The sequence below is a fragment of the Protopterus annectens genome, chromosome 2.part0 (genome assembly GCF_019279795.1).
Source record: "Protopterus annectens isolate FY-2018-M chromosome 2.part0, PAN1.0, whole genome shotgun sequence".
NCBI lineage: Eukaryota > Metazoa > Chordata > Ceratodontiformes > Protopteridae > Protopterus > Protopterus annectens.
The window spans coordinates 1,700,796,221-1,700,823,915 of record NC_056728.1 but is presented as its reverse complement, the minus strand read 5'-3'; the positions used below and the strand labels follow the sequence as shown (position 1 = coordinate 1,700,823,915).

The 27,695-nt window shown below is 42.8% G+C and overlaps 1 protein-coding gene across 1 annotated transcript in view; it reads left to right on the top strand.

The window, feature by feature from the left end:
• The window catches only part of HSPA4L (heat shock protein family A (Hsp70) member 4 like), a 2,148,355-nt gene that overhangs the window by 1,162,830 nt on the left and 957,830 nt on the right, over window positions 1-27,695 (top strand). The window contains exon 11 of the mRNA XM_044061754.1: window positions 21,153-21,286. Coding sequence (XP_043917689.1) covers window positions 21,153-21,286 — 134 coding nt within the window. The remainder of the gene's footprint in view (window positions 1-21,152; window positions 21,287-27,695) is intronic.

Sequence of the window (27,695 nt, the reverse complement as noted above, 5' to 3'; positions counted from 1 at the left end):
TGCTACTTATAAACTCTTTCATCTACCAACTGCTAAACTGTTCCTATTGCCCACTACTGGCTTCAATGCTACACCTTTGAGGGCCTTCCCATCCCCTTCTGTCATTTGCCAATAACACAACCTCCTTCGTTAGGCCCTGTTCAGTTCAGTAATAGAAAAAAAATGTTTTTGAAGCATGCTACTGCAGACCGGAATTTTATACTATACTTCAAAATCTCAGAAACTTGAAATAAAATTGTCATATGTTAAAGAAAAATCTTAGCTAGCTGTTTACTAAGGAATGCAAATTCTCGTGCTTTGACAGTGGGTAGTAAGCCATCCTAGGGCAGTAACTACTTGCCTTTATTATGCAGTTCATGTGTGTTCTATGATCGTTATATTTCTTCTGCTAACAACTTTTAACATTGTATTTTAATTAAGACACTTTACTTTTTGTTTTATGTATTATTCCAGGAGAAACTTATTCAGCATGAACTCTTATATGTTAATGTGTATAAATGCTAGATGTACTACTGTTGTTTTAATTATTGCAGTCTGAATGGCCCAGGTCATGGCTGAAAAAAAAATCATTGTACCATGTCATCTACCTGATTAGCAAATAAATATTTGCCTCTTTAGGCCCTTCAGTGATAGTGATAGTGGAACCTAGCACCACTCAGCTCACTGCATCCTTGGTTACAGTTTTGTCCTCAGAGGTCGACACTATTGGGTTCTGGAGGTTCTCTCAAGTCCCTTGCTTGGTGATGATGGTAGTGGAGCTGACTTCTGTTGTGCCTCTTGCCTCAAGGCTCAAGTACTGAGACCAGTGTTGGTACTTTTGGCATCAGCTTTACTCCTAAAATAAGTGATTTTAGCATTGCAGCCCTTGGTTTTGAGAGCGGTATCAATGGATTGTTCAGCAACAGCATCAATAGCCTTGGTTATTGACAACAGGGATATTGGTGTTTGTTTCTGCTTTGTGTTTTTTCATGTTTACACTGTTAATAGCTGCCAGGATTGTAATTAATTCACTGATTGACATTGTACCATTTGGTGAAAAAGCACCTAGTATAGTCTTAAGGGTTCACCCAGGACTCTCTTTGCTCTGAGTCTGTGGTCTTATCGAGAGGGTAGACTAGACAACCTGAACAGTCCTGGAGATATAGCTACTTTTTTGTCTGGATTGCCATACAATTTCTTCTCCTTGGACAATTCCTTTTTTAAGGATCAGAGGAGACTTAGGTGCCAGAGGTAACAGTTGGATTCCCATTTGGATTTCCCCATCCTGGACATGGACAGGAATCATGATAGTGATTTCCCTCTTTCTCCTTTGATGACCCCAAATACTGGCAGATTTCGGAGTTGATTAGGAAAATATAGAGACTAGCCAATTGTTTCCAGAAAGCTTTCTGATCTTCACTGACGATCTGTCTGGTGTCCCTGACAGACTCAATGGTGGTTTTTGGCCATATGGGGCACCTGGAAAAATCCAAATCTGGTGACTTCAGTTCCCAGACATGATTCGATCTTCTGGCCCCCTCCAGAGACTAGAATGTCAGAGTGAAAATCCCCTGTGGTGGATTCCATAACAGCAGCTGTAGCATTTTAAAGGGAATCCCCTCCCCATAATCTGGAGATCCATCCCCCCAACAAGGGGGTTCCAGTCATGGATAGCTTTGTAAAGTGTGTTTTCATTAGCTGTACTTTCTCCTTCAGGGAGCTGAACTATATGACTTCTATTGCATTTTCAATGGGATTTGGCAGACTAACTCACCAAAATGCAGGAACAGTTTCCACAGGTAAATGAAGAGCAAATTGAAGCTTTTAACCCAGGTGGGCAGCCTTCTCTTCTGTGTCATTTCTCTCCATGCATCTTGTGCACAACACAATGGAAGGACCAATGAGGGTGATAACTGCTGACTTCACAGATTGACAGCATGCTTGACTGCACTTACTAAATTTGCCAAAAACTCTAAGGCATATTTCTTAAATGCTTCCTTTAACTGTACTGGCCTTTTTTGGACCACAGGTTAGAGACAGACATCAAGAGGGTTAGTGAGATAGGAAGACTTTCACTGCTGTTGGTGTGAGATTTCAGCCACCACAAAATACTTTTGCATGAAATGAGCAAAGTCTGTGGCAAATGTGGTTTCATAGAGCTTGCCAACAGCAAAAGAACCAGCAGTCTGGAATGAATCACTGCAGCCGTGACTATTTTAATTTGGATTGCCTGCCCACAAGCAGAGGTAGTCAGCAATCCAAGGAGTTTGAGTCTCCATCTGGGGTTCCAGCCTAGTAGAACCATCTGAAGACTTCTGCTGTGGAGGCAGGGATGATTGCCTGCCCATCTTCTATGTAGTGGACAACAAACAAGACAGATGGGTAAGAGAGATTATGTCCAAAGGCTACACAACCTCTTTCCACACACACTCAGTCTCACCTCCTCACGTCCTCTTACAGACGTCTGCCCTTGTCAGGAAGCAGCATCAGAAGTAGAGGTGCCAAATCCACTTGAAAAGAGAGCAATCCAAAAGATCCCACCAGACCAAACAGTATATAGATTCTGTTTTTGATTCCCATGGAAACAAATAATCTATCCACAAAACTTCCATCAAGATGGTCTCTTTGCAGACAGTGTGTCCATTCTTGAGAGTGGGAAGCTAGATGTGATTTCTGGACCTCTGGGATGTGCGCTTGCACAATACGGGCTGTATAAGGGGGCTCCATATTACTTACCTACATCAGTTTTTCATGCTATATGAGACTTGTTCTGGTGGCTTACAGTACCATTACTTGGAGAAAATAGGGCACAGAAGGTGGGTAAACCTACATTTTGTGGTTTACTAGTGTTATGTCCATTAAGTATCTCATGCAATTGTTTGATTATCTAGCAGACTATTCTATCACTGTTTACTGCTAATATTAATAATTCATACAGTTTATTCATAGGTATGAACATGTTTCCTTTTAGGAGCTGTTTCATTTTTGCAGAATGTTACTTCAGCTCTCTGGACATTTGTTTGTTTACACTGGTACTTTTACCACAACCCTTTACCAAACACAGCCACACTTTACACCTGAGAATATGGACTCGAGGAACAAAAGAAACAGAACAACAATATAGTATGTATGAAGAACACTTGCTCTCCTTGCTTCAATATGTATGAGTTACTTATATGTTTTCTTAAGAAGGTGTGAAAAGTGTGCTGGTTTTTGCAGTGAAAAGCCACTACTGAGAAAATTAAGCCCTGTGTAAACTGAAATCTAATGATTATCCTCTCCTTAAAGATTTATTGAAATGGTAAGTGTATGACTTCCAGGATGGCTGCACGTTGAGTAACAGCTTAACTCTAGCTCTCCCAGTGTGAAAACAGAAACTCAACAGAGAATGCCAGTAGACTTTTGTGTTTATGGGAAAATTTCACTAACTGGCTAGTAAGTGTACTGCGTAGATGCCAGGAAAAAAGAAATACAGAGCACCTGGAAAAGTCAGCTACAAAAAGTGTGGAAGAAACACTGACTGGGAAAAGTTCTGCAGTTGTTAAGCAAAAAGCAGTGCAACCTCCAGACATGACTTCCAGTAACCTACAGTAAGATATAAGAAAACTGCACACATACTTGGTTAAAATAAATGAAACACTGATGGAGTATATCAACTCAAAAAACTAAAAGGCTGGAAAAATTTAAGAAGCTTTAAACAGATGAGATGATAAAGCTGCAAAAATCAGAGGTTGAAATGAAGAAAAAGCTGGCAGAATATGAGACTGCTCAGGAAGAGATGTTTCAAAAAATAATAGAATTAGAGTACATAGAGAAAACCTAAGATTTTCAGCTATACCAGAGAAATTGGAAGGAACATACTGTATTCATTTTATGAAAGCACAAATAAGCAAGTGGACTGGCATTCCACAGCAGGAGTTATTAGTTGAAGGGGCACACTATGTGTATGCTCCAAACCTGGATATGAGAAAGCAACCTCGACCTTTAATAGTAAAGATAAAATCCCACCAGCAGAAGGAGATGATTCTTAGAAAATTGTGGCAGAAGGACAAAATACTAAAAGTGGGAGACAGCAGAGTATTTGTGGAGAATGATTACTCATTGTACACCAGGCAGAAGATGAGTAAATTAATTCACTACTCGGGTAATGTCGAGTTCCAGGTATGAGATTCAAACTTCTGTACCCAGCTGTCTTTAATGTATTCTTCCCTGGAGGGACAAAATCATTTTTTGATGAAGTATATGCTAAGGAGGAAATACAAAAGTTTGTTCAACAAAAAGTGAGCTGTGAAACAGAAGGAGATTCTGCTTCTTGTTCTTCGGGTTATAAACACCACAGAGAGACTATACCTGTGAAACCTTTTCCACTGTTCCAACAGAAAATGTTGGAGAGAAGGAAGAGACCATGAGAGTGAAAAAGAGATGAATGGTAATAAATCCAGTAACTTAATGTGGGATTACAATGCAATAATTATATTGGTGAAATATGACAGAACAAGGAAATCTGGAAATATTGGACTTTATCAGAATTTGTTGGACTTGTGGAGGACTGTAAAGTAAATGCCCTACTTCATGTCATTAATGTTCAGAAAAGTGCTTGGGGAGGGGGAAGAGAGGGGAGGGAGTTAACTGTAAGTGAAAAAAACATTTTTTTTTCTTAATAGTACTATTTTTGTGGTGTATGGTTTTCTTTGCATGCTATAAAGTAAAGTTTTCTCAGTTATTTTTAAGTGTAATGGGGGATTGTAAATATGTGCTGCTGTTCTTTTTTTCTTTTCTTTCTTCCTTCTCTCTTCTTCTTCAGATTAAAAAAATGTTGGCACTGCAATGTAAAAAAGCCTGGTTAAGAGAGCATGACAAAAGAAAATGAGTGTGCTTTTTCTAATTCTTGCATGGGGAATTGACTAGATTAAGGGCCTTAGATTGATTTAGTAGTGAGTATTAAAAGAGAAAGCAAGTAAATGAAAAATAATATTGAATATTATGAGGCTTTTTCTAGGAAATGAATGTGTGTTTAATAGCATTTCTGTATCTGGCTCTCGTGTCTCCATGGAAAGTATCTGTTAAAGAGAAATTGACTGTCTGGTAATCATGTCTCCATGGAGACAGTCGGATAATGAAAATTGGCTGTCTGTTACTTATGTCTCCATGGAGACCATCTGATAAAGAGAAATTGGTGACAGGCTTGTGGAGAGTGACTGGGGGAAAAAAGGAAGGAGAAACTATAATGTTCTGCAAAAGCATTCAGGAGTTTTCCCAGCCTAGAAAGCTATAAAGATAAGACAAAGCCATTTAGCATTTAGTGGAAGCACAGGCTGCACCTTGCATCTTAGCCTGGATAACCTCTGATGTTATGTAGTCCAATCTCACCTACATTCGTACCCGTGGCCAACTTTTCTAGCTCGAAGTCTTCTATTGGCTGGGCTAAGCAGGTATCCCATGCTGCACTGCTCCATATCCCCAGATCTCGTTTGCCGCTCGTGTAGCTCAGACGTGGTCTTGCTCTTGGCTGTGGCGAAGTACCTTTTTGTCTTCCTTTTGGAGAAAATTTGTCATAAAAAAAGCTATTTTCATAGCTAGTGTCTGTTTAGTGTTGTTTTTGTTTTCGGTAGTGTGTTTGTGGTTTGTGGTATCCGGCTTGCTGTTCCACGGGCTAGGCCCATTTTAGTTAGAGGACCTAGTCCTCTTGTCCTGTGTTGTTAGTGCTAAAACCGTTTAAGTTAGAGGTTTTAGAGTCGTTTTCCCTGGCTATTCTAGTCAAAAAACGTTTTAGTTAGAGGTTTTTGGCCCTTTTTGTTTCAGTGTGTGTCCCGTCTGAGGGTTGTGTGCAGCTTTCTATCTTGTTCCTGCCTTTTGTGGTTTGCATGTCCTGTCCTTCTTGTCAAACAAATGACTTGTGCTGTGCTGGTTTTTTGTATTGCTTGTTGCAAAAAATGTCTAAGGATTCCAAAGACCACAAATCTTCGGGTTTTAAGAAGTGCTCTAAGTGCGGTTACAAGATGTCCATCACAGATGGGCATTCAATTTGTGTTTATTGCCTGGGAGCCATTCATCTGCAGGAGTCCTGCAGTTTCTGCCATGCTTTCAGTCCCAGAGTACTCCAGGAAAGAAAGAATAAGCTGATTTTAAAGGGACTCTTGAAACCCTCTTTCGAAGAGGCCATGGTTTCTTCTCACAGTGCAAAATCTAAGTCAGAATCAAAAAAGAGATCTCCGACTCCTTCAGTTTCCTCGGAGCCTCTGGAGAAAGTCACAAAACTTGCTTCGACCTCCTCGGCTCCACTGTCCTCGGGGCCGCAGGAAGTGTCGGTGTCGAGGGATTCAGCATCAGCTCCAATTATTTTGGAACCTCTTTGGAGCCGGTTGCCCAGTCTTAGACCAGGTTCACCTGAGAGGAGATCTCGATTTCCATCCCTGTCCTCCAAATCCTCCAGGACCCTTTCTGATGTGGATGCTGATAGGGTGGTGCAGAGGATCCTCCAGTCACAGGTTTTGGTGAAATTGTTTTCAGCTCCAGCCCAGTCGGCTCCGGAGCCTGTCCCGACCCCTTCGATCATTCCTCCTCCGAGTGCATCACTGTCTTTGGAGCCAGAGTGTTCCGTGCCGTGTGATGTTCCTGGGTCAGCTCCGATGGCCCCTCCGGGCAGATCGGTATCGATGTCAGCTCCGTCCACGGGGTTCGGGACTCGAGATTCTTCAGTCGGGCCCAAGGGGGACATCTCTGGACATGTTTCGGTTCCGAGTCTTCCTCTCGGTGCCTCGGCTCGAGAGACCCCGACTCCTGTCTTGGTCTCGGAGGCTGGCCGGTCCTCGGACTCGGGGGGGGGGCTGCCTTTGAGGTCATGCGGACTGCGCTGGCCAGATCGTCAGCTACATCATGTGGGTCGGTCATTCTGTCCCCCACCACTCCGGTGAGAGCCTCTGATCGCCATCTATCTGTAGACAGCGGAGTGCCAAGGCCTAAGGATACCCCCATGAGTGGTCCCCAAGTTTCTGAGGGCCCTTCAGAGTTCGTGCCTGAGGAGCCCCCTAGAAAGAAGACGTGCAAGAGGAAGCACATAGACTCCCAGGATGAGTCTCTCACCTCTGATACCGACCTCGAGGAATCGGAGGGGTCCCCCAAGTCATCCTCTGATGATGTTTCCTTCTCCGACGTCCTGGAGATACTGAAATGAAGAGATGACTGGCCGTCCAAAGCCCCCTCCGAGGAGGAGTCGGTTTTCCTTAAGGCCTTTGGCGCTCAGCCCTCCACCTCCTGGGTGTCCCCACCCTTCGACGAGCTCCTAGATCTTATTTGTCGGAGGGTGTGGGAGAACCCTGATTCTGTGGAGCCTGTACCCAGGCGTCCCAACAAGTTTCTTTCTGCTCCCCCGGGTAAGGAGTTTCTGTCTAAAGGGGTCACTGTGGATGCTATGGTGGTGGCGGCGGCCACTCAGAAAGAAGTAGCAGAGACTTCTTCCTCCGTCCATCCTTCTAACAAGGAGTCTAGGACCATGGACCGGTACGGGAACCGTACCCTCTTGTCAGCAACCTTTACCTTATGGTCGCTGAACTATCTATCTCATTTCACTCGGCTCCAGAGAGATCTCCTCAAGGAGTTGGGAGATACTGTTGCGGGGTAATGTCCCTGAGGCGGTAGCCCAGACGGTTAACGCCCAGGTGTCTACCCTCAATTCCATCGTCAACTCCTCCATGCGGCTCATCTCATATGCAGTCGATGGAGCAAGCAGGGCAGCAAGCTCAGGAGTCGCCCTTAGAAGGCAAGCCTGGCTGCGCCTTTGTCATTTCGCGGAGGCCTTCAAGTCTTCTTTCACTGACGCCCCCTTTGATGGTTCTTCCTTGTTCGGAACAAAGTGAAAGACACCCTCACCAGGTGCGAACAAGAGGGAAAGACCCTGTCTGCCGTAGGGGTCCATTTTTCCCTTCCCTCTAGGCCTTACCCCAAGGCCCAGCCGGGTGGGAAGATGTGGTTCAAAAATCCACAGAGGTTTTTTTCCTGCAGCACAAGGTGAGTCCCCCTCCAGAGGCAGAGGAGGGGGGGGTTATTCAGGGAGATGCCACCCTAGAGGCAGAGGGGGCCCCCGCAATTCGGGAGACCGCGATTCCTTTCACAGCTCTCCCTACTCTCGTTCCTGAGGGAGTGCCCGGCTGTGCTTATCCGGAGCCAGTTGGGGGTCGAATTTCATTGTATCCGGAAGACTGGAAAAGCATCACCCAGGACCGATGGGTATTACGAATAATTTCCGGAGGTTATGTCATTCCGTTTACGTCAGACCCCCCTTCAGTCAGAAAAATCCCGGACGTTCCACCCAGTCAGTGGGATCAAGCAGCCTCAGGGATTTCAAAGCTGCTAGAAAAAGGAGCCATCCAGCGTGTCCCCTCAGACCAAGTCGGATTAGGGACTTACTCAAGATTCTTTTTGGTGTCAAAAAGAACAGGGGACCTGAGACCAATATTAGATCTTAGCCAACTGAGCAATTACGTACAGAAGCCCAAGTCCCATATGGTCACACTACAATCGATTCTCCCATTGTTGGGAGAGGAGGTATGGATGTGCTCCATCGACCTCAAGGATGCTTACTACCATGTCAAAATAGACAGTGCATCCAGGAGTTACCTACGCTTCTGGCTGGGAGCCAGTCATTTCCAGTTTTGAGCCCTGCCCTTTGGTCTCACCACAGCCCCCAGGGTGTTCACCAAGTGTATGGCGGTGGTGACTGCTCACTTGAGGCATCAAGGATTCCAAGTGTTTCCGTATCTGGATGACTGGCTCCTTACCGCCCCCACCAAGCATCTACTAATCCAAACCAGGGTCGCTGCCACCTCTCTGTGTCAACAGTTGGGCATAACACTAAATTGGGAAAAATCTGCCTTTTTGCCCTCACAGCGTGTCACCTTTATAGGCGCAGAATTAGACACCGTTCAAATGCGAGCATTTTTACCGCAGGAAAGGATCAGAGTCTTACAGCAACAGATTCACACCCTGATGGCCTTGAAGAAAGCAAAGGCAAAATGGGTCTTTCAACTCCTCGGGACCATGGCAGGGACAATTATGTTGGTCCCTCTAGCGAGATTGCACATGAGACTTCTCCAATGGCTCCTCTTTGTTCAATGGTCTCTCCAGAAATTTCCACTTTCTCACCCTATTTTGCTCACGGACAGATGCAAACAGGATCTCAGTTGGTGGCTTTGCACCAACAATTTGGACAGGGGAAAACCTTTTGTTCTACCCATCCCGGTTGCCACAGTGACCATGGACGCCTCCCAGATGGGGTGGGGGGGCATTATCTTGGCAGGACTGTCCAAGGCACGTGGCAGGATCACGAGATACATCTGCATATCAACGTCCTAGAGATGAGAGCAGTGCTACTTGCGTTGCAAGCACTTCAGAGCTTTTTGCCTGTAGGCACGATTGCAATACACTCGGACAACATGTCAGTAGTGTGGTATCTAAACAAGCAGGGGGGAACCAGATCTTACCCCCTGTGCAGAGAGGCCATGCAAGTGTGGCAGTGGGCAGTATCTTCCCAACGGTTTCTGGTGGCAACGCACATTCCGGGGAAGTCCAATGTGATAGCAGACAGGCTAAGCAGAGCTATTTTGATGCTTTACGAGTGGTCCCTGAATCGTTTAGTGGCAGAACGAATCTTCAGCAGATGGGGTCAGCCTTGCTGGGACCTTTTTGCCAGCCCCCTCAATGCCAAATGCAGCACTACTTCATGCTGATCCCTCCACAGGGGGAGTCACCCAGGGATGCTCTAGTTCACGATTGGCCCTCCCGTCTGCTTTATGCTTTCCCTCCGTTTCCCTTGCTGCCAAAGGTGATTCAGAAAGCGCAATCCTTGGGAAGCAGAATGATTCTGATTGCTCCACACTGGCCTTGCCAAGCCTGGTTCCCCTTTCTTCAACCATACATTGTGGACACTCCTTGGATTCTGGACCCTCAACCAGACTTACTGACACATGTCGGGACAGTTCCACTCTTCCCTGATGACCCTTCAGTTGACAGCCTGGCTACTCCACTTCTATCGATAGTTAGGCTTCATCATTTTTCGCCGGAGGTAGTTCACATTTTATCCTCCTCTCATAAGCCTTCTACGAGGAACATTTATTCTAGCAAATGGAAGAGGTTTTCTGTTTGAGCACATACCCAAGGAATTGATCCTTACACAGCCCCGATTGCTTCAGTCTTGGAGTTTTTGTCTATGCTTTTCCATCAGGGTTCTGCGTCAGCTACCATAAAAGTTCAGTTGGCAGCGATCTCTAATTTTCTTGTTGCTAATGAGCCTAGTCTCATGGCTCACAGACTCTGTAAGGCCTTCCTGAAAGGTACTCTGTTACTCCGTCCTCCGGTCTCCGAACCTATCATGCCCTGGGATCTCAATTTTGTTCTACAAGCCCTTACTTCACCGCCTTTCGAACCTGCAGCTACCTGAAATTCTTGACCTGGAAAACAGCCTTTTTAATAGCAATCACTTCAGCCAGGCGAGTTTCAGAAATTCAAGCCCTTTCTATAAAACCTCCATATTTGATCTTCCATAGGGATAGGGTTTCTCTTAGACCAAGCCCTTCCTTCCTTCCTAAAGTGGCTTCCGTAGCTAACCTTAATCAATCTATTGAGTTGCCTGTATTCTTTCCCCATTTTTCAAACAAGGCAGAATTTAAATTTCATCAATTGGATGTTCACAGACAGTTACGTTTTTATCTGCACCGAACAAAAGATATCCAGAAGTCTGATCAACTATTTGTCTCCTTTTCGGACACTAAAATTGGGTCCCCTGTCTCCAAAATCACCCTATCCAGATGGATATCCAGTTGCATCTCTTTCGCATATTCTGCAGGAGGTAAAGACCTGCCGTTTCCAGTCAAGGCTCACGCTACTTGGACTGTCTCTACATCTACAGCCTATCAAGCTAGATTATCAATGGATGATATATGTGCTGCAGCTACTTGGGCTTCTCCTCACACATTTGTTTCTCATTACAAATTGGACGTGGTATATAGGGGCAGGTCGTCCTTTGGTTCCACAGTACTCAGGAGTATTTTCCAATGAGCCACCCAGGATGTAGGTGCTAGGGACGCTGTCCCACGGGTAAGAATGTAGGCGAGATTGGACTACATAACATCAAGAAGTTATGTACTTACCATAATGTTCGATGTATGTAGTCCATCTCGCCTCACATTCTTACTTACCCTCCCACCTTCCCCCTTCCTGGAGGATCTGGAGGTTAGGTTTCTATTTATGAAGTTCCCTTCACCTTTAGCTTATTCCTTTTTTACCTGGAGGTTGTGTATGCATGGGGTATGACTGAGTACTCACAGCAAACTAGATCTGGGGATATGGAGCAGTGCAGCATGGGTACCTGCTTAGCCCAGCCAATAGAAGACTTCGAGCTAGAAAAGTTGGCCGAGTTGGAGCCGAATAACCACAGGTAAGAATGTGAGGCGAGATGGACTACATACATCTAATGTTATGGTGAGTACATAACTTCTTGTTTTAGGTTAACTCAAGTTTGTGGACATTTATTCCTATTAGGGGGGTAAAACTTCAATATTTGAAGATGTATATAGTTTTTGTGTTTTTTCCCAAAACATTTTTATTGAATTATCACTTGTGACATAGGCAAACTTACATTCATATAAAAGTAATCACATTATAATTAACATAAACATTTGCAGCCACGGTGGTGCAGTGGTTAGCATTGTCACCTCACACTAAGAGGTTCTCCAGTTCGATCCTCGGCTGGGGTGCCTTCTGTGCGGAGTCCTCTTGTCCTCCCTGTGGTCACGTGGGTTTCCTCCGGGTGCTCTGGTTTCCTCCCACATCCCAAAGACATGCTGTAGGTGGATTGGACACTCCAAATTGGCCCTAGGTGTGAGTGTGTGCGTGTGTGTGCCTTCAGTGGAAGGTTGGGTGCCGGGCTGGCAACTTGACAGTAAAACTCCACTGCCAGTCATGAGCGGACAGGTGATCCGCTTTGGCGACCCCTAACCGGGAAAAGATGAAAGAAGAAGAAAGAATACTGCCATATGTCATATAACCTAAGCAACATTACAAAAATTATTCAATTCCTGACTTTCCTTCCTTTTTTTAAACAAGAAGCATCTTTATTAAACCATCACTTACAGCATAGGCAATCATACATTTATACAAATGAAAACAAACCACACAGACACAATCCTAGTTGCAAGCATTTTACATCACAATCCATACTGACACTCTCAGTTGCAAACAGTGTACATCAGTTATAATCTACCCAGTCTTTTTCAGTCAAACATTACGTAGTTCAATTAAGTCCTGCCACCTTTTAAACCTCACTCCTCCCTTGTATATATTGTTCCCAAAATTCCCATTTTTTTCCTATGTAGTTTTCTCCTACCCTTTTCTAAAGATCTCAATTCCAGTTGTTTTATATCTGTTACAATATTCACTATTTCTAAAATAGTTGGTTTAGATTTTGATTTCCATTTTCTAGTAATTTATTTTTTGGGAGCCACCATTATTGGACACAGCAAGGCTTTACCATGCCTAGGCAAATCCAGTTCTGTATCATAGTTCAGAAAAGTCATCTCCCTCATCAGACTAATCTGCCCGCCCAACATCTCCAACAGTGCATCCTGCAGGGAATGCTTAAAGTCTGCCAATTCACTGTACTCCCAGAAAATATGTTCCCAATTGCCACTTTCTTCCCTGTCACACCACCATTTGCTGTCTGCCTGTGGAAAAATTCTCTGGATCCACTTGGAGTATAACAATATCTATGTAAACATTTCCAGGTAAAAATCCTAAATCTTCTAGATTTTGTTGCTTATTTGGGAGATGTACATCTATCCTCCCATTGTTTCTTTGTGAATTGCTTATCAAGTCTCTCTTCTTAATCCTTTCTAACCTTCTCCGATTGATTCTTATAGTTATCATGCAGTATTTTATATGCTGTACTAATTCATTTTTTAATGGCAGGTTCTTTTCTAGATTCTTTTAAAAACTCTGCCAGTGCTGGCCTTTTGTTTAGGACCCCTATTTCTTTCTCTTTGCCTATACTCTGACGTCAATCCAGGATAGGGAAGGCAATCTCTAATCTCTAGTCCAAATAAATTCTTGGCATCTTCCCATTCTGTAATCTTTCCCTCTCTATTTATTTGCTCCCAATACCTTATTTCCTTTGCCAGTTTTCTCCCTTAAATTCCTGCCACCTCTCGCCTATTGTCTGTATCTCTAATTGCAGTCATCTCTGTCGGCAGAATCTCCTTTCCTGCTACTTTATGAATATAATATTCTGCATGATTATATTGTTATTCTCCATGAAGGCCTGCATCCAAAACCCCAGTCTGTCCTTGTTTCTTGAGTTTCCCCAGTGTTTCATCATCAACCCTTTCCAGTTTGAATTACAGTTTTCTGCTTGTGCTGTGTATAGGAGTCTTAACTGTGTAGCTCTGAAATACCCCAATCAAATTGGGTAATCCCAATCTGCCCTGGTCTACGGGAAGAATTAGCTTATCCCACTTGAGTCTTGCTGTCTTCTTCTCCCAGGCGAAGTCTTTCAGCTCTTTATTAATTGCTACCCACAGCTTCTCCTCTGGTTGATAAAAATACGCCTGACGTGTGTATAAAACTAAAGGGACTACAGACATTTTAACTGCTTGTATCTTACGATCCATATCCATATAACAAAGCTTCCATTTTCTGAGTTTTTGTATTATCTTTTGTTTACTCTCTTCCCACATATCCTTAGCTGCTACACTAGAATAATTTTTAATCCATAGTCCTTAATATTTAATTGTATGATATCCCCTTAAATATGGGTTTTCCTGAACCAGTTCATCTTATGTAGATACATAATTTACCACTATTACATTTGTTTTAGCTTCAAGAATTTTGTAACCTGAAAAGATCCGAAACTGTCTCATAATATTCCAAAACACTGCAATGTCTTTTTCTGGTTTTGTCAAGTACAAAATAATATATGGAAATAAAGCCAGCTTTTCTTGATTACCATATCAATTATATCCTTGAATTTCTGATCATATGGAAATAAAGCCAGCTTTTCTTGATTACCATACCAATTATATCCTTGAATTTTTGAGTCCCATATTTTCTTTGCCACTGTTTCTAAATATAAAACAAATAAAAGGGAAAGAGGACACCCCTGCCTGGTTCCTTTGCTCAAGCAGAAGTTATCAGAGAGGACCCCACCCACTTTAATTTTCACCTCTGATCCCTCATATATCCTCCTAATCAACCTTGTAATTTTTTCAGGAACTGCAAATGCTTTCATTGCCCTGCTCATAAAGTCCCAGCTTACTCTATCAAATGCTTTCTCTGCATTAAGAACCACCAACAATGATGATATTTTCTTACATTTTTTTTTCCTCTGGATCATCAGTGTTCTGTTAATGTTGTCAAATGTTTGCCTCCCCTTCAAAAAACCACATTGATCCATATGTATCAGTTTTGGCATTACTTTTGCCATTCTTTTAGCCATTATAGACACAAACACTTTATAGTCATGGTTTAGTATTGAAATGGGCCTGTATGAAGCTGGATCTGATGGATACCTCTTAGGTATTACAGCTACTCCTGCTTTCTTCTAGGGCAGTGGTACTTCTCCTCCTCTTGAGATACTGTTAAACAAAACCTTCCAGATCTTTATCAGTTATTTTCCTTGTAGCTTCTAAAGTTCCACAGAAATACCATCTATTCCTGGGGACTTCCTGTAGATTGGTTATTTATCACAATTTTTATCTCATCTCCTCCTATTCTAAATGTTAGTAATTGAGCCTCATCTACCTCTAACCTTGGCAGATTTAGTTCTTCTATAAACATTTCCATTTCTATCTTTTCTTGATTTTCATATTTCTCTGCTTTATAGAGACTCTCATAGAATTTCCAAAATATTTCTAATACCTCTACAGGCTCTCTTGTTACCTTCTTTGTTTTTTGCTCCCTAAGTTTGGAGACAGCCCTTTCTACTTTCTGTTGCATGAGTCATTGTGCTAAAAGTTTTTGTGCTGTAGTGTTATCAAAAACAGTTCTTAACAGCAGTATTTCTAAGGTTGTGCATATTATCGAGGTAATCTCTTATTTGTTGTGTAGCATTCTGCAGGTGATCCTCTTCTTCTGTGAGATTCCTCCTATTCTGTAATACTATAACATTTGTCAGTCCCTCTAAATAATTCTTGTTACTTCTTAATCATAGCTCCCTTTCTTTTATTTCCACCGTATTTTTAAACTCCACCTTAATTGTATCCCACTCCCTAGCTATATTTTCAAAATAAATTTCTATCTTCTCTAATAGCTCCTAAATAATCTCCACTGCCTATTCCTTAAATTCCTCTCTTTTCAACAGATAAGTGGAAAAGCGCCAATGTCTCACTTTTATTTCATTGCCTTGTGTTTTTATTTTAGCTATTATTGGCACATAATTTGAAATAGTTATTGTGTGGGTATCAAGACCTTCAGTTAAATGCACGTGTTCCTTTGAAATGTAAATTCTGTCTAGCCTAGCCCAGTTTTTATATCTAGGGGAATAATATGTAAATTCACTCCGAACTCCTATTACTGTATTCACATGTTACATGCCAAATATTTTCATAAACTTCTTCAAAAATCTACCTTCCTTTGTTATATTTTCCCTTCTGGGCCCCCCACTTCTGGAAATCAAATTTTAGTCCCCACTTATAAGTTATATTCCTTGCTGAAAACTGATTATTTCTCCCAGGATTTTCTTGAGCTGTATTATAAGTTTTAGGTGGAATATAAATACATTCTACTGCAATCCTCTTCCCTTGCCAGTAGGCCCTTAACACTACAAATCTGCCATTATTATATTTTTTATCTTCTTTTATCACTATTGGAGTGCATCTTGCAATTAATATAAATACTCTTCTGTTTCTTTGTCTTATGTATTCCACTGAATAACCATCCTGAAAACCTTTCTTTATCAAATTAATATGTTCAGTTCTTTCTGAGTGTGTCTCCTATAACATAGCCATTTGCACTTTACATTTTTTAATAAACTTCACTACTCTTTCTTCTTTGTATTTAACTGTGATGCCATTTATATTTAAAGACATTAAAGAAAGCATCATCATATTAAAAAGTTATTATTTCCACCTTTTATGTATAACACCTTTTTTTGTTAAATGTCTGGTTCCAGCTTTTGTGTTACATGCATGCACTGTTTGGCAGGTTGAACTTTTATACAGTTGTTTCTTGTCATATACGTTTGAGCCTATTTCACATCTTATAATACTTTTTGTTTTATTGAAAGTCCTAAAAATACCACACCCCCAAGACCCCCCCAAAAAACATATTAACGTAATACTAACACACAAAGCTATGTACACTTTCAGATATTGAAGTTTTATCCTTATAATAGGAGCAAAAGTCCCAAACTGACAGCCACACTCATAGACTTGAGTGAACTTAAAACAAAAGGTCATCCATGCTAAGACACATGGTGCAACCTCTGCTTCTACTAGGTGCTATTTGGTTTTGTCTTCTCTTTATAAGTCTCCCAGTGGAGAAAAAACTGAATGTTTTTCAGAGAACATTAACTATATTGGGAAAACCCCAGAAAGCTTTCAGAAAGCCTGATATCCTAGCCAGTTTCTCTTTTATTTTTTTTTTACTCAGCCAATCACTCTCCACCAGACTCTAGCCAGTTTCTCTTTATCAGATTGTTTCTCTGGAAACATGAAAACCAGCTGCATAATTGTTACTGAGCATACATGAATTTGCTAGAAAAAAGCCTAATAATATTCACTAAATTAATCTATGGTCTTTAATCCAGTCATTCCCCATACAAAAATGAGAAAAGGCACGTTAATATTTCTTTTTATATAGTTTTGTGTGTTGGTATTAAATTTGGTTTTGGGTTGTTTGAAGATTTGTTTGTTTTTTTGTTTGAAGGCATCTTACAAAACATAATGTTTTTTAAGATGTTGCATAGGCTCAAATGGATATGACAAGAAACAAATGTATAAACGTTCAACCTGCCAAACAGTGTATGCATGTAACACAAAAGCTGGAACTACACATTTAACCTAAACAGTGTTGTACATAAAAGATGGGAATAATAATGTTTTAATGCAATGATGTCTTTAAATGTCAGTGGTCTCAGATAAATACATAAAAGAAAGACTAGTGAATTACATTAAAATGTAGAGTGCAAATAGTTATGTTACAGGAGACACACTTGGAAAGAACTTAGGTGAGTTTGATAAAAAAAAAAAGGTTTTCAGGATGGTTATTCAGTGGAATGTCTGGGACAAAGGAAAAGAGGAGTACTTATATTAATTGCAAGAGGAGCTCCAGCAGTGGTAGAAGAGGATAAAAAGATAATAATGCCAGAATTGTAGTGTTAAGGGGCTACTGGCATGTATTTGTATTCCATCTAAAACAGCTGTAATGGAACTTAAGAAAATTCTGGGAGAAATAATCAGTTTTCAGCAAGCAATATTACCTATAGTTGGGAATTGGAATTTGATTTGTAGCAGTGAAGATGTCTTGGGGCCCAGAAGGGAAAGTATAACAAAGGAGGGCAGATTTTTGAAGACATTTATAAAAATATTTAGCATGGAAGATGTGAATTCAATAATAAGAGTTCAGAGTGAATTTTTATATTATTCCCCAAGATATAAAAACTGGGCTAGGCTAGACAGAATCTACATTTCACAGGAACACGTGCATTTAATTGAAGGTCTTGATACGCACCCAGTAAGTATTTCAGATCATGCGCAAATAATAACTAAAATAAAAGTACAAGGTAATGAAATAAAACTGAGACACTGGTACTTTCCCACCTATCTGTTGAAAAGAGAGGAATTTAGGGAATGGGTAGTGGAGATTATTCAGGAGCTATTCGAGAGGATAAAAATTATTTCTGAAAATATAGCTAGGGAGTGGGATAAAATTAAGGTGGAGTTTAAAAATATGGTGGAAATAAAACAGAGAGCTATGGTTAAAGAAGTAGTAAGAATTGGTTAGAGGTGCTGACAAATGTTAAATTATTGCCGAATAAGGGAATCTCACAGAGCAAGAAGAGGATCAGCTGCAGAATGCTAAGCAGAAAGTAAAGAATTAGTCTGATAATATATACAAATTTAGAAAAATTGCTGTTAAGAAACTGTTTTTTGATAACACTAGAGCACAAAAACTTTTAGCACAACGACTCAGGCAGCAGAAAGTAGAATAGGCTGTTTCCAAGCTTAGGGAGCCAAAAAAAAAATGAAGGTAACAAGAGATCCATAGAGGAATTGGAACCATTTTGGAAATTTTATGAATGTTTGTATAAAACAGAGAAAGGTGGAAGTCTAGAAAAGATACAAGTGGAAATGTTTATGGAAGAATTAAATATGCCAAGTTTAGAGGTGGATGACCCTTAATTACTAATGATTAGGATATGAGGAGCTGAGCTAAAAATTATGATGTATAACCAATCTACAGGAAAGTCTCCAGGAACAGATGGTATTCCTGTGGAAGCTTGGAAGCTAGGTGGGAAAAATCTGATAAATATCTGGAAGGTTTTAACAGTATTTTAAGAGGAGGAGAAGCACCAGCATCCTGGAAGAAAGCAGCTGTAGCTGTAATACCTAAATAGGTTAAAGATCCTTCAGATCCAGCTTCATACAGGCCCATTTCAATACTAAACCATGATTATAAAGTGTTTGTGTCTATAATGGCTAAAAATGCTGAAAGTAATGCCAAAATTGATAGATATGGATTAGTGTGGTTTTGTGGAGGGGAGGCAAATGTTTGACAACTTTAACAGAATAGTGATGATCCAGAGGGAGGCAGGTTGCAAGAAAATACCATTGTTGTTTGTGGGTCTTGATGCAGAGAAAAGCATTTGACAGATTAAGCTGGGACTTTATGAGCAGGGCAATGGAACCATTTGCATTTCCTGAAAAAAAATAATGTTGATTAGGAGGATATATGAGAGATCAGAGGTGAAAATTAGAATGGATGGGGTCCTCTCTCATAATTTCTGCTTGACAAGAGGAGCCAGATAGGGGTGTCTTATTTCCCTTTATTTGTTTTATATTTAGAAACATTGGCAAGGAAAATAAGGGGCTCAGAAATTCAAGGAAATAATTGGTATGGTAGTCAAGAAAAGCTGGCTCTATTTGCAGATGATATTATTTTATACCTAAGAATACCAAAAACAGACATTACAGTGTTGTGGAACATTTTGAGAGAGTTTCATATCTTTTCAGGATATGAAATTAATGATGCTAAAGGAAAGGCAATACCAGTAAATTATGTACCCACATATGAATTGGTTCAGGAATATCCATATTTATGGGGACATGGTAAAATGAAGTATTTAGGAGTATGCTTTAAAAGTGGTTCTGGTGTAGGAGCTAAGGATATGTGGGAAGAGACTAAACAAAAGATAATGCAAAAACAGAAAATGGAAGCTTTATTTTATGGATATGGATAGTAAGATACAAACAGTTAAAATGTTTTAGTCCCATTAGTCTTGTATACAGAGTAGTTGTGGATAGCAATTAATAAAGAGCTGAAATACTTTATTTGAGAGGGGAAGACTGCAAGAATCAGGTAGGATAAGCTGATTCTTCCAGTAGAACAGGGCAGATTGGAATAACCCGATTTGAAGGGGTATTTCAGAGCTGCACAGTTAAGGCCCCTATACATAGAACAAGCAGAGAACTATTAATTCATGGTGGAAAGGGGTGGTGATGATGAAATAGAGGGGAACCTCAAGAAATTATAATTCAAAGTGGAAAGAGATGAGGATGAAATATGGGGGAAGCTCAAGAAATGAGGAGAGACTGGAATATTGGATGCAGGCCTTTAAGGAAAATAACAGTAATCATACAGAATATTATATCTATAAAGTAGCGTAAAGTATTCTAAGAACTAAGCCAGCATGGAATGGAGAAAGGAGCTTCTGCTGATAAGGTTGACTGCATTTAGGGATATAGACAGTAGACAAGAGGGGGCTGGAATTTATTGGAGAAAACTGGCAAAGGAGCCAAGATTTTGAGAGAAGATAACTACATCAGGAAAGATGATAGAATTGGAAGATGCCAAGAATTTATTTGGACTGCAGGTTAAAGATTGCCTTCCCTATCAAGTACTGATATCAGAGTATAGGCAAAGAGAAACAAATAGGGGGTACTAAATGAAAGCCCAGCATTGGTAGTGTTTTTAGTAGGAACTAGAACAGAAGTTGCTGTTAAAAAAGAAACAATTAGCAGAGCATAGAAAATATTGCATGATAACTATAAGAATCAATCAGAGGAGGTTAGAAAGGAATGGGAAGAGAGACTGGGTAAGAAATTCACAAAGAAACAATGGAGGATATACTTATGTCTCTCAAACATGCAACAAAATTTAGAAGATGTACGATGTTTAGGCAGGGCAGTGGTCAGCATTGTTGCCTCATAAGAAAAGGTTCTCCAAGTCGATTCTCAGCTATGGTGCCTTCTGTGCAGAGTCTGCATATCCGCCCTGAGGTCACGCGGTTTTCCTCCAGATGCTCCGGTTTCCTCCCACATCCCAAAGACATGCAGTAGGTGGTTTGGACACTCTAAATTGGCCGTAGGTGCGAGTGTGTGTGCAAGTGAGTGGTACAGATGAAGTACCGTGACAGGACTACCCACCTGGAGGTGTAAACCTTGGCTTGAGATGATTATCACTGTTGAAGTGACAGCCCGACCCCATGTGCAAAATGGGGAAAAGGGGTTGAGGATGGTTGGATTTACCTACTAGAAACAGTGTCAGTTTTTAAGTATAATGCAGTTTTAAAGCAGTTATACAAATAAGATAAAGATATATAGTAGTTATTTTACCACTTTGCCACTGTAAAGGCTTCCTTGTAGGCTGGCTGTTACTCTAAGTGCACATCTATTAAGAAATCTTCATTCATTTCTGTACCATGTTTGAGTGTTAAAAAATAAGGTTCTTTACATTTCCATTAAGCTGCTTACTCTCAGAGAGGGTTTTTTTTTTAGCTAATTTTTGGTTTTAAATTTTACAGTGTCTCATTGTTTAAAGTTTCTGAGGTATTTTTTTTTCCGTAAATCATCTCAATTTTTTTAAATAAATACATGGTTGCAGCTAATTGTAGTGCAATGTTGTAGGAACTTAGAATTTATATTGTTTGTTCAGCTGTTGATTTCACTTCATCCTTGCTTTCTCCACAGGGAGTGTGAAGTATTTGGCAAGAATCATCCTGCTCCATTCTCAAAAGTAATTACATTCCACAAGAAAGAACCTTTCAGTCTTGAAGCATTTTATACTAATCCACAGGAGGTGCCATATCCAGATAGGAAAATAGGTAAAATTGCTCTAGTTATCGAGAATAACATGCTATTACTTGAATTGCGTATTTGGTTATAGATGTGTAAAAATCCATCTATAGCTTTGCTTTTATTTGGGAAGCTAGATGTGCTGAACAGTAAGTGTGTGAACCATCTTATTTATTCTGGTATGCAAAGTTTTTTTTTCTGAAGTTGTAAAGAAACAAAACAAGAGTGTAGGATATGCTTCTTGGCATAGTGTGTGAATTATTGCAGTGACCATATTTGAATTTATATTCACAGGTAATAATTTCTGATTTAAGAATATATACCGCCATGTGGCTGCACTGCATAACTAGATTTTTGCAGTTGCTTGCTAAGGTACATTTGGGATAAGCTATTGATCTTGGTTCATTCCTCTTTGCATTTCAGTGTCTGTTTCATCCTATAAAACACCTAAATCCCCCTCCAAACCATTTTTCTGTGGCTCATATACTAAATGGCTGTATAATGGCTGCCTTTAACACAGCCAGTTTTGCCATTACTTGTGGCCCATTTGACTCAGATTGATATAGTAAGCCTGGGTACTGGAAAACGTGGAAGGGGAGTGATAAGAGCGAGTGACCAACCAAGACAGTTTCTCCATTCCAGGGGTGGAAGTTTGTCAGAGTTCCTGGTGGATGCCTTGGAGTTGCGGCTGAGAGACTTCATGCACATGCTCTGGCATTTGAGGGCTGTAGCTGTGTGCAAACATGCATCTTCACAGCCTTGAGGTCACAGGCATTGCACTGCAAGTCAACAGTTGAGGAAAGAAGTAGGTGTGTATGCATGCATGCACACACACAGCAATAGCCTTGAACTACTTACCTGTCCTGCTTTCCTGCTGGCTTATAGCTGGTAAGGAGAGGTGGGTTGGAGAATTAATGAAGAAAACATAGCTAGATGGTTATTGAGGAATATCAGGAGGACAGAAGAATTAAATTTTGGTCTTCTAAAACTACTTAAAGTTAGAAGCAGAAACTGGCTAACCTGCTGATCTCCTGAATTACTTCAGTAAGGGAAATTATGTAAAGAAATTTTTCTTATATATACATGGTGGTATTCATTTTGTCAAGTTACACTTAGTCAACCTTTTGATCTGAAGTAGTTAACTTCATTTTTCATTTTATCTGCAACCTGTGGGTATTCGGATCTGTATCGGATCCGAGCCGGCAACATTTTTGTAGCAATTGCTCCAAGCTCTGAGCTCCTCCCCATACCCATAATGCACTGCCATCTCCTACCTTCCCTCAGATCTCATTTGCCGCGCCAGTAGTGTGCATCCTGGTCTTCTTCGTTCTGAGCTCAGGGATAGTAAGTTTTATTAATACTTAGTCTATTTGTGTGTCTGAGTTGGTTATTTCCCTTCCTCCCCTTTAGTATATAGCTCGTTCGTCAGTTAGTTTAAAAAAAAAAAAAAAGTTTTTGTTAAACTTGGTAGAGTAGTTGTTAGGCCTGCCCTTCCCCTACCTGTGTTTGTGTGTGGTGTTTTCTAGTAGGTAGTGTTTTTTTGGTGCAGGACCATGGCTGATCAGCCAAAGTCTGTATTCAAGAAATGCACAGAGTGTGACCATAAACTCTCCCCGACTGATGATCACACTCTGTGTGTTATTTGCTTGGGAGTAGCACATTTGTCCACACAATGTGCTGTCTGCACCGGGTTCAGTCCTAGGGCCCTCAGGGATCGGAAGGCCAAATTAGTAGCTAAAGGACTTCTCCCTGCATCAATGCTGGAATCTGCCACGGTCTTGGTACCTAGTGCTCAACCTCCCACCCAGACAGGGACTCAAACTACCTTCTTCTGGTGCTGGGTCAAGTAAAGACAAATCTACAGTCAGCGTGCCTGACAAGGAAAAGGACAGAGAAAGGCGCAAAGAGGATAGGGACAAGAGAAAGGACAGACCTCGCAAGAGATCCCCGGACAGGGAGCTCTTTCTTAGTCCACCTTCTAAAGCCATCAGGCCAGTTTCTCCACAGCTCCGGTCTCCTCATTTCTCACCGGAGCCGTTGGAACATTCAGATCCGAGGCCTTCCTCCCTGTCATTGCGCAGACCAACCAGATCCGAGTTGGTGGCCTCTTCACGATCGACTCTGAGCTTATCGGACATGGGCATGGACAGGATGATGAGAAGATTCATTCAGACCCAAATACAGATGGGAGTCTGGCCAGGCCCCTCTCCCTCTGGAGGGGGGACCTCCATGCCCTTTTTCTGCCCCATCTCTCCTTCCCCGATCCACGATTTGACTACGGGGCTCTTGGATCCGAGGATTTTCGGAGCTGGCAGCTCGGCGCCAGCGGTTCCTCCAACCTCGACTTCGGCTGTTACCTTGAGTTCCTCGGATCCGAGTGACTCTCGGAGCTGTGGACAGGGAGTTGGACCAGAGGAAATGGATTCTTCAGCTCCACCCTTTTTGGATCCGACCTGTTTCCTCAGACCTCAGGCTACCCTTGCTTCAGCTCCGGTCCCCACTTCGGATCCAGGGAGGGCGTCTTCCTTGCTGGGTGCCAAGGAGGTCTGCTCTCCTTCGGCCTTTGAAGTGGTGGAGAGGGTTCTCTCCCAGGGATTGAGACCCCAGCCCATCCCCTCGGATTCCACTCAGACACCTCTGAATTTGGCGACAACTCCCTTCATCCTGTCTCAGAGACAGCCCATGCCAGAGGATCCCCAGGCTAATTTCCCTGAGGAGAACCCCCTGCAGCTCACGAATCCTCTTCTGAGACTCCCACTGAAGAGGGTCACTGTAAGCGCAAGTGCAAAATGAGGCACTTGGACTCCCCCGAGTCCCTCACTACGGACACTGACTTAGATGAAGGAGAAGGTTCCCCCAGGTCACCTCCCGAAGATGTCTCCTTCGGAGAAATCATGGAGATCCTCCGCCAGAGGGGAGGTTGGTCAGTCCCAAAACCTTCTGGGGATGAGTCAGTGTTCCTGGAGGCCTTTGGCATAGGCCCATCTACTTCCTAGGTGTCCCCGCCAGTGGACCCCTTGGTGGACCTTATCACCACACGGGCATGGAAGGAGCCTGACACCGTAGAGCCCATCCCCAAACAACCTGACAAAATTTTCTCTCCCCCTTCCGACAGACAACCTTGGTCAAAAGGAGCCCCAGTTGATGCTATGTTAGTCGCAGTAGCCACCAAGAAGGAACTAACACAGGAGAGTTCCCCAGTCCATCCTCCAGACAAGGAGTCCAGGTCGGTGGATAGGTTTGGGAAGCGTGTCTATCAATCCTTGCGCTAAACTATTTGGCACATGTGATCCGGCTTCAGAGAGACCTACCATCGGAATTCGCTGAGTCACCCCCAGAGTCTTTATCGCCGCAGGACAAACAGTTCTCTGCAAAAATGTCTACTCTGAAGTCAGTCTCAAACACGTCTATGCGGCTCCTTTCCCATGCCACGGAAGGAGCAGCTAGGGTGGCTGGGACAGGCAATGCCATGAGGCGTCATGCCTGGCTCAGGTTGTGTCAGTTTGCGGACCCTTTCAAAGCGTCGTTTATTAACGCTCCCTATGACGGTTCTTCACTTTTTGGGAAGACAGTGCATGACACACTTGTCCAGAGTGAAAAGGACAGGAAGACTTTGTCTGCCATCAGGATCTGCTTCTCTAACCCTCAGCAGTCCTTCTCTAGAAATCAAAGAGGACAGAAGAAGATGTGGTTCCGAAAATCTCAGTTTTCCCAGGATTCTCAGGACAACTATTCCCCCAGAGGCAGAGGGGGACAAGATCAACGCCGACCCAGAGGTAGAGGGGGTCCCAGGAATTTTGAGTCTAGGGAACCCTTTTCTGATAGACCCGGTCAGCAGCCCTGAGGGGTTGCCCGGCTGTCCTACTCTGGAGGCAGTCGGGGGAAGATTGTCCTTACACCCAGTGGCATGGGAGTCCATTACGACAGATCGCTGGGTGTTACAGATTATATCCAGAGGTTACACTATCTCATTTGTTGCCCCTCCAAATATTCCAAAACACCTCCCGGATGTTCCAGTCGCTCACAGGGAGGCCGCAGCTCTAGAGGTTTCAAAGCTGCTTCTCAAACAAGCCATCAAACAGGTCCCCCCCGATCAGTCTGGATCAGGCGTCTACTCAAGGTTCTTTTTAGTGCCAAAAAAGACGGGGACCTCAGGCCCATTCTGGACATGTCAGCATTGAACCTGTCTGTAGCCAAACAGAAATTCCGGATGGTCACCCCACAGTCCATTCTACCTTATCTCCGTGAGTGCAACTGGATGTGCTCATTAGACCTCCAGGATGCTTACTACCACATCAAGATCCATAGAAGCTCCAGGAGGTTTCTGCGCTTCTGGCTGGGAGCCAGTCATTTTCAGTTCAGAGCCCTACCCTTTGGTCTCACCACAGTCCCCAGGGTGTTCACCAAGGTAATGGTAGTTGTAGAGGCTCACCTGAGGCTTCAGGGTATACAGGTGTTTCCTTACCTGGACAACTGGCTCTTCGCTGCGCCCAACAAACATCACCTTTGTCTGGCCCGAGATTACTTCATTCGGTTGGCAGATCTACTGGGAATTACAGTCAATGTTCAGAAATCCCAATTGCAACCAGTACAAGTTCTAGACTTCATTGGGGTACGGCTAGACACTTTGCAGATGAAGGTATTCTTAACTCCAGACAGGATCTTACACTTCAGGTGCCACATAGCTCAGATAGTGAACTTCAAGTCTCCAAAGGCGAGCGAGGTTCTCCGGGCACTGGGCTCCATGGCTGCCTCCATATCGACTCTCCCTTGTGCGGGCCTTCATATGCAGGTTCTTCAGTGGACTCTGGCTGTTCAATGGTCTTGGCTAGACCTGCCCATGGAATTTCCGATCAGGATCAGTCATGTCTGCAGTACGTCCCTTCTTTGGTGGTTAAATTCACCGGAGATATCAGAAGGATGCACCTTCGCGTCATCTCCAGTCCAAGCCACAGTGACCACGGACGCCTCCCAACTTGGGTGGGGGGGACACTGTTTGGGAAGGACAGTCCAAGGCATGTGGTCCCAGTCAGAGACCAAGTTGCACATAAATGTTCTAGAGATGAGGGCAGTGCTTTTAGCGTTGGAAGCCTTTCACACTGTACTTCCTCTCGGGTTGATTGCAATTTAGTCAGACAACATGTTGGTTGTCTAGTATATCAACAAGCAGGGGGGAACCAGATCCTATCCCCTATGTCGCAAGGCCATGAGAGTGAGGGAATGGGCGATCTCCACCGGTCAGTTTCTGATAGCAACGCACATCCCGGGGTGCTCCAACATTTTAGCGCACAGATTGAGTCGGGCTATTCTGATGCCGTACGAGTGGTCTCTGAAACAGTCAGTAGGGGAGGAGATCTTCCGTGCATGGTGTCAGCCTGCTGTGATCTCTTCGCATCTCTGTCCAACGTGAAGTGCAGCGAGTTCTTTGCTCTGATTCCCTCATTAGGGGAAGTCCCCAGAGACACACTAGTCCATGCTTGGCCCCTCGGGCTTCTGTATGCTTATCCACCATTGCCACTCATTCCGAAGTTTCTTCAGAAAGCTTGCCGACTGCGGTGCAAAGTTATCCTCATTGTCCCGTTCTGGCCTCATTAGGTTTGGTTCCCATTCCTTTGGTCTCATCTCTTAGCTCCTCCCTGGGTTCTGGATCCCTGCCTGGATCTATTCTCCCATCCATCGGGGGCCCGTCCGCCCGACCTGGGCAGCCTCAAGCTGACAGCTTGGTTGCTCCAGTTCCATTGATTGCCAGGACTCCCGGTCTTTCATCCCCGGTAAAATCCATTCTGGTGGCTTCTCTTAAAGATTCCACTAGGAAACTTGATGGCAGTAAATGGAAGTGTTTTTTTCCATTTGGGCCTCACAGAGAAAACTAGATCCCTTTACAGCCCCTGTTCCAGCGGTGTTGGATTTCTTGTCTGGCATTTTTCAGCAAGGAGCTAGCTCCTCCACAGTGAAAGTACAATTGGCAGCCATTTCTAATTTTCATGTTGGTGAAGACAACATTGCCTTAGCCTCCTCTAGGCTGTGTAAGGCCTTTCTTAAAGGCACTTTTCTGTTGCGTCCTCCTGTCAAGGATTCAGTGCTCTTTGGGACCTTACTTTTTTCCTACAGGCATTGGTGGCTCCTCCATTTGAACCTACAGCTTTGGTGGATTTGAAAGTTTTATCCTGGAAGACAGCTTTCTAGTCGCCATTACATCTGCTAAGAGGGTTTCTGAGCTTCAAGCTCTGTCTGCTGTGCCTCCTTATTTGGTCTGCCATAAGGATAGGGTCTCTCTCCGTACTAATCCTTCCTTCTTACCCAAAGTGGCATCTGAAGCAAACATAAACCAGACCATTAATCTGCCTGTTTTCTTCCTTAACTTTCAAAATAAAGGTGAATGTTGTTGTGTCTTTCAGCTTTTCCCGGTTAGGGGTCGCTACAGCGGAACTCCGGTCC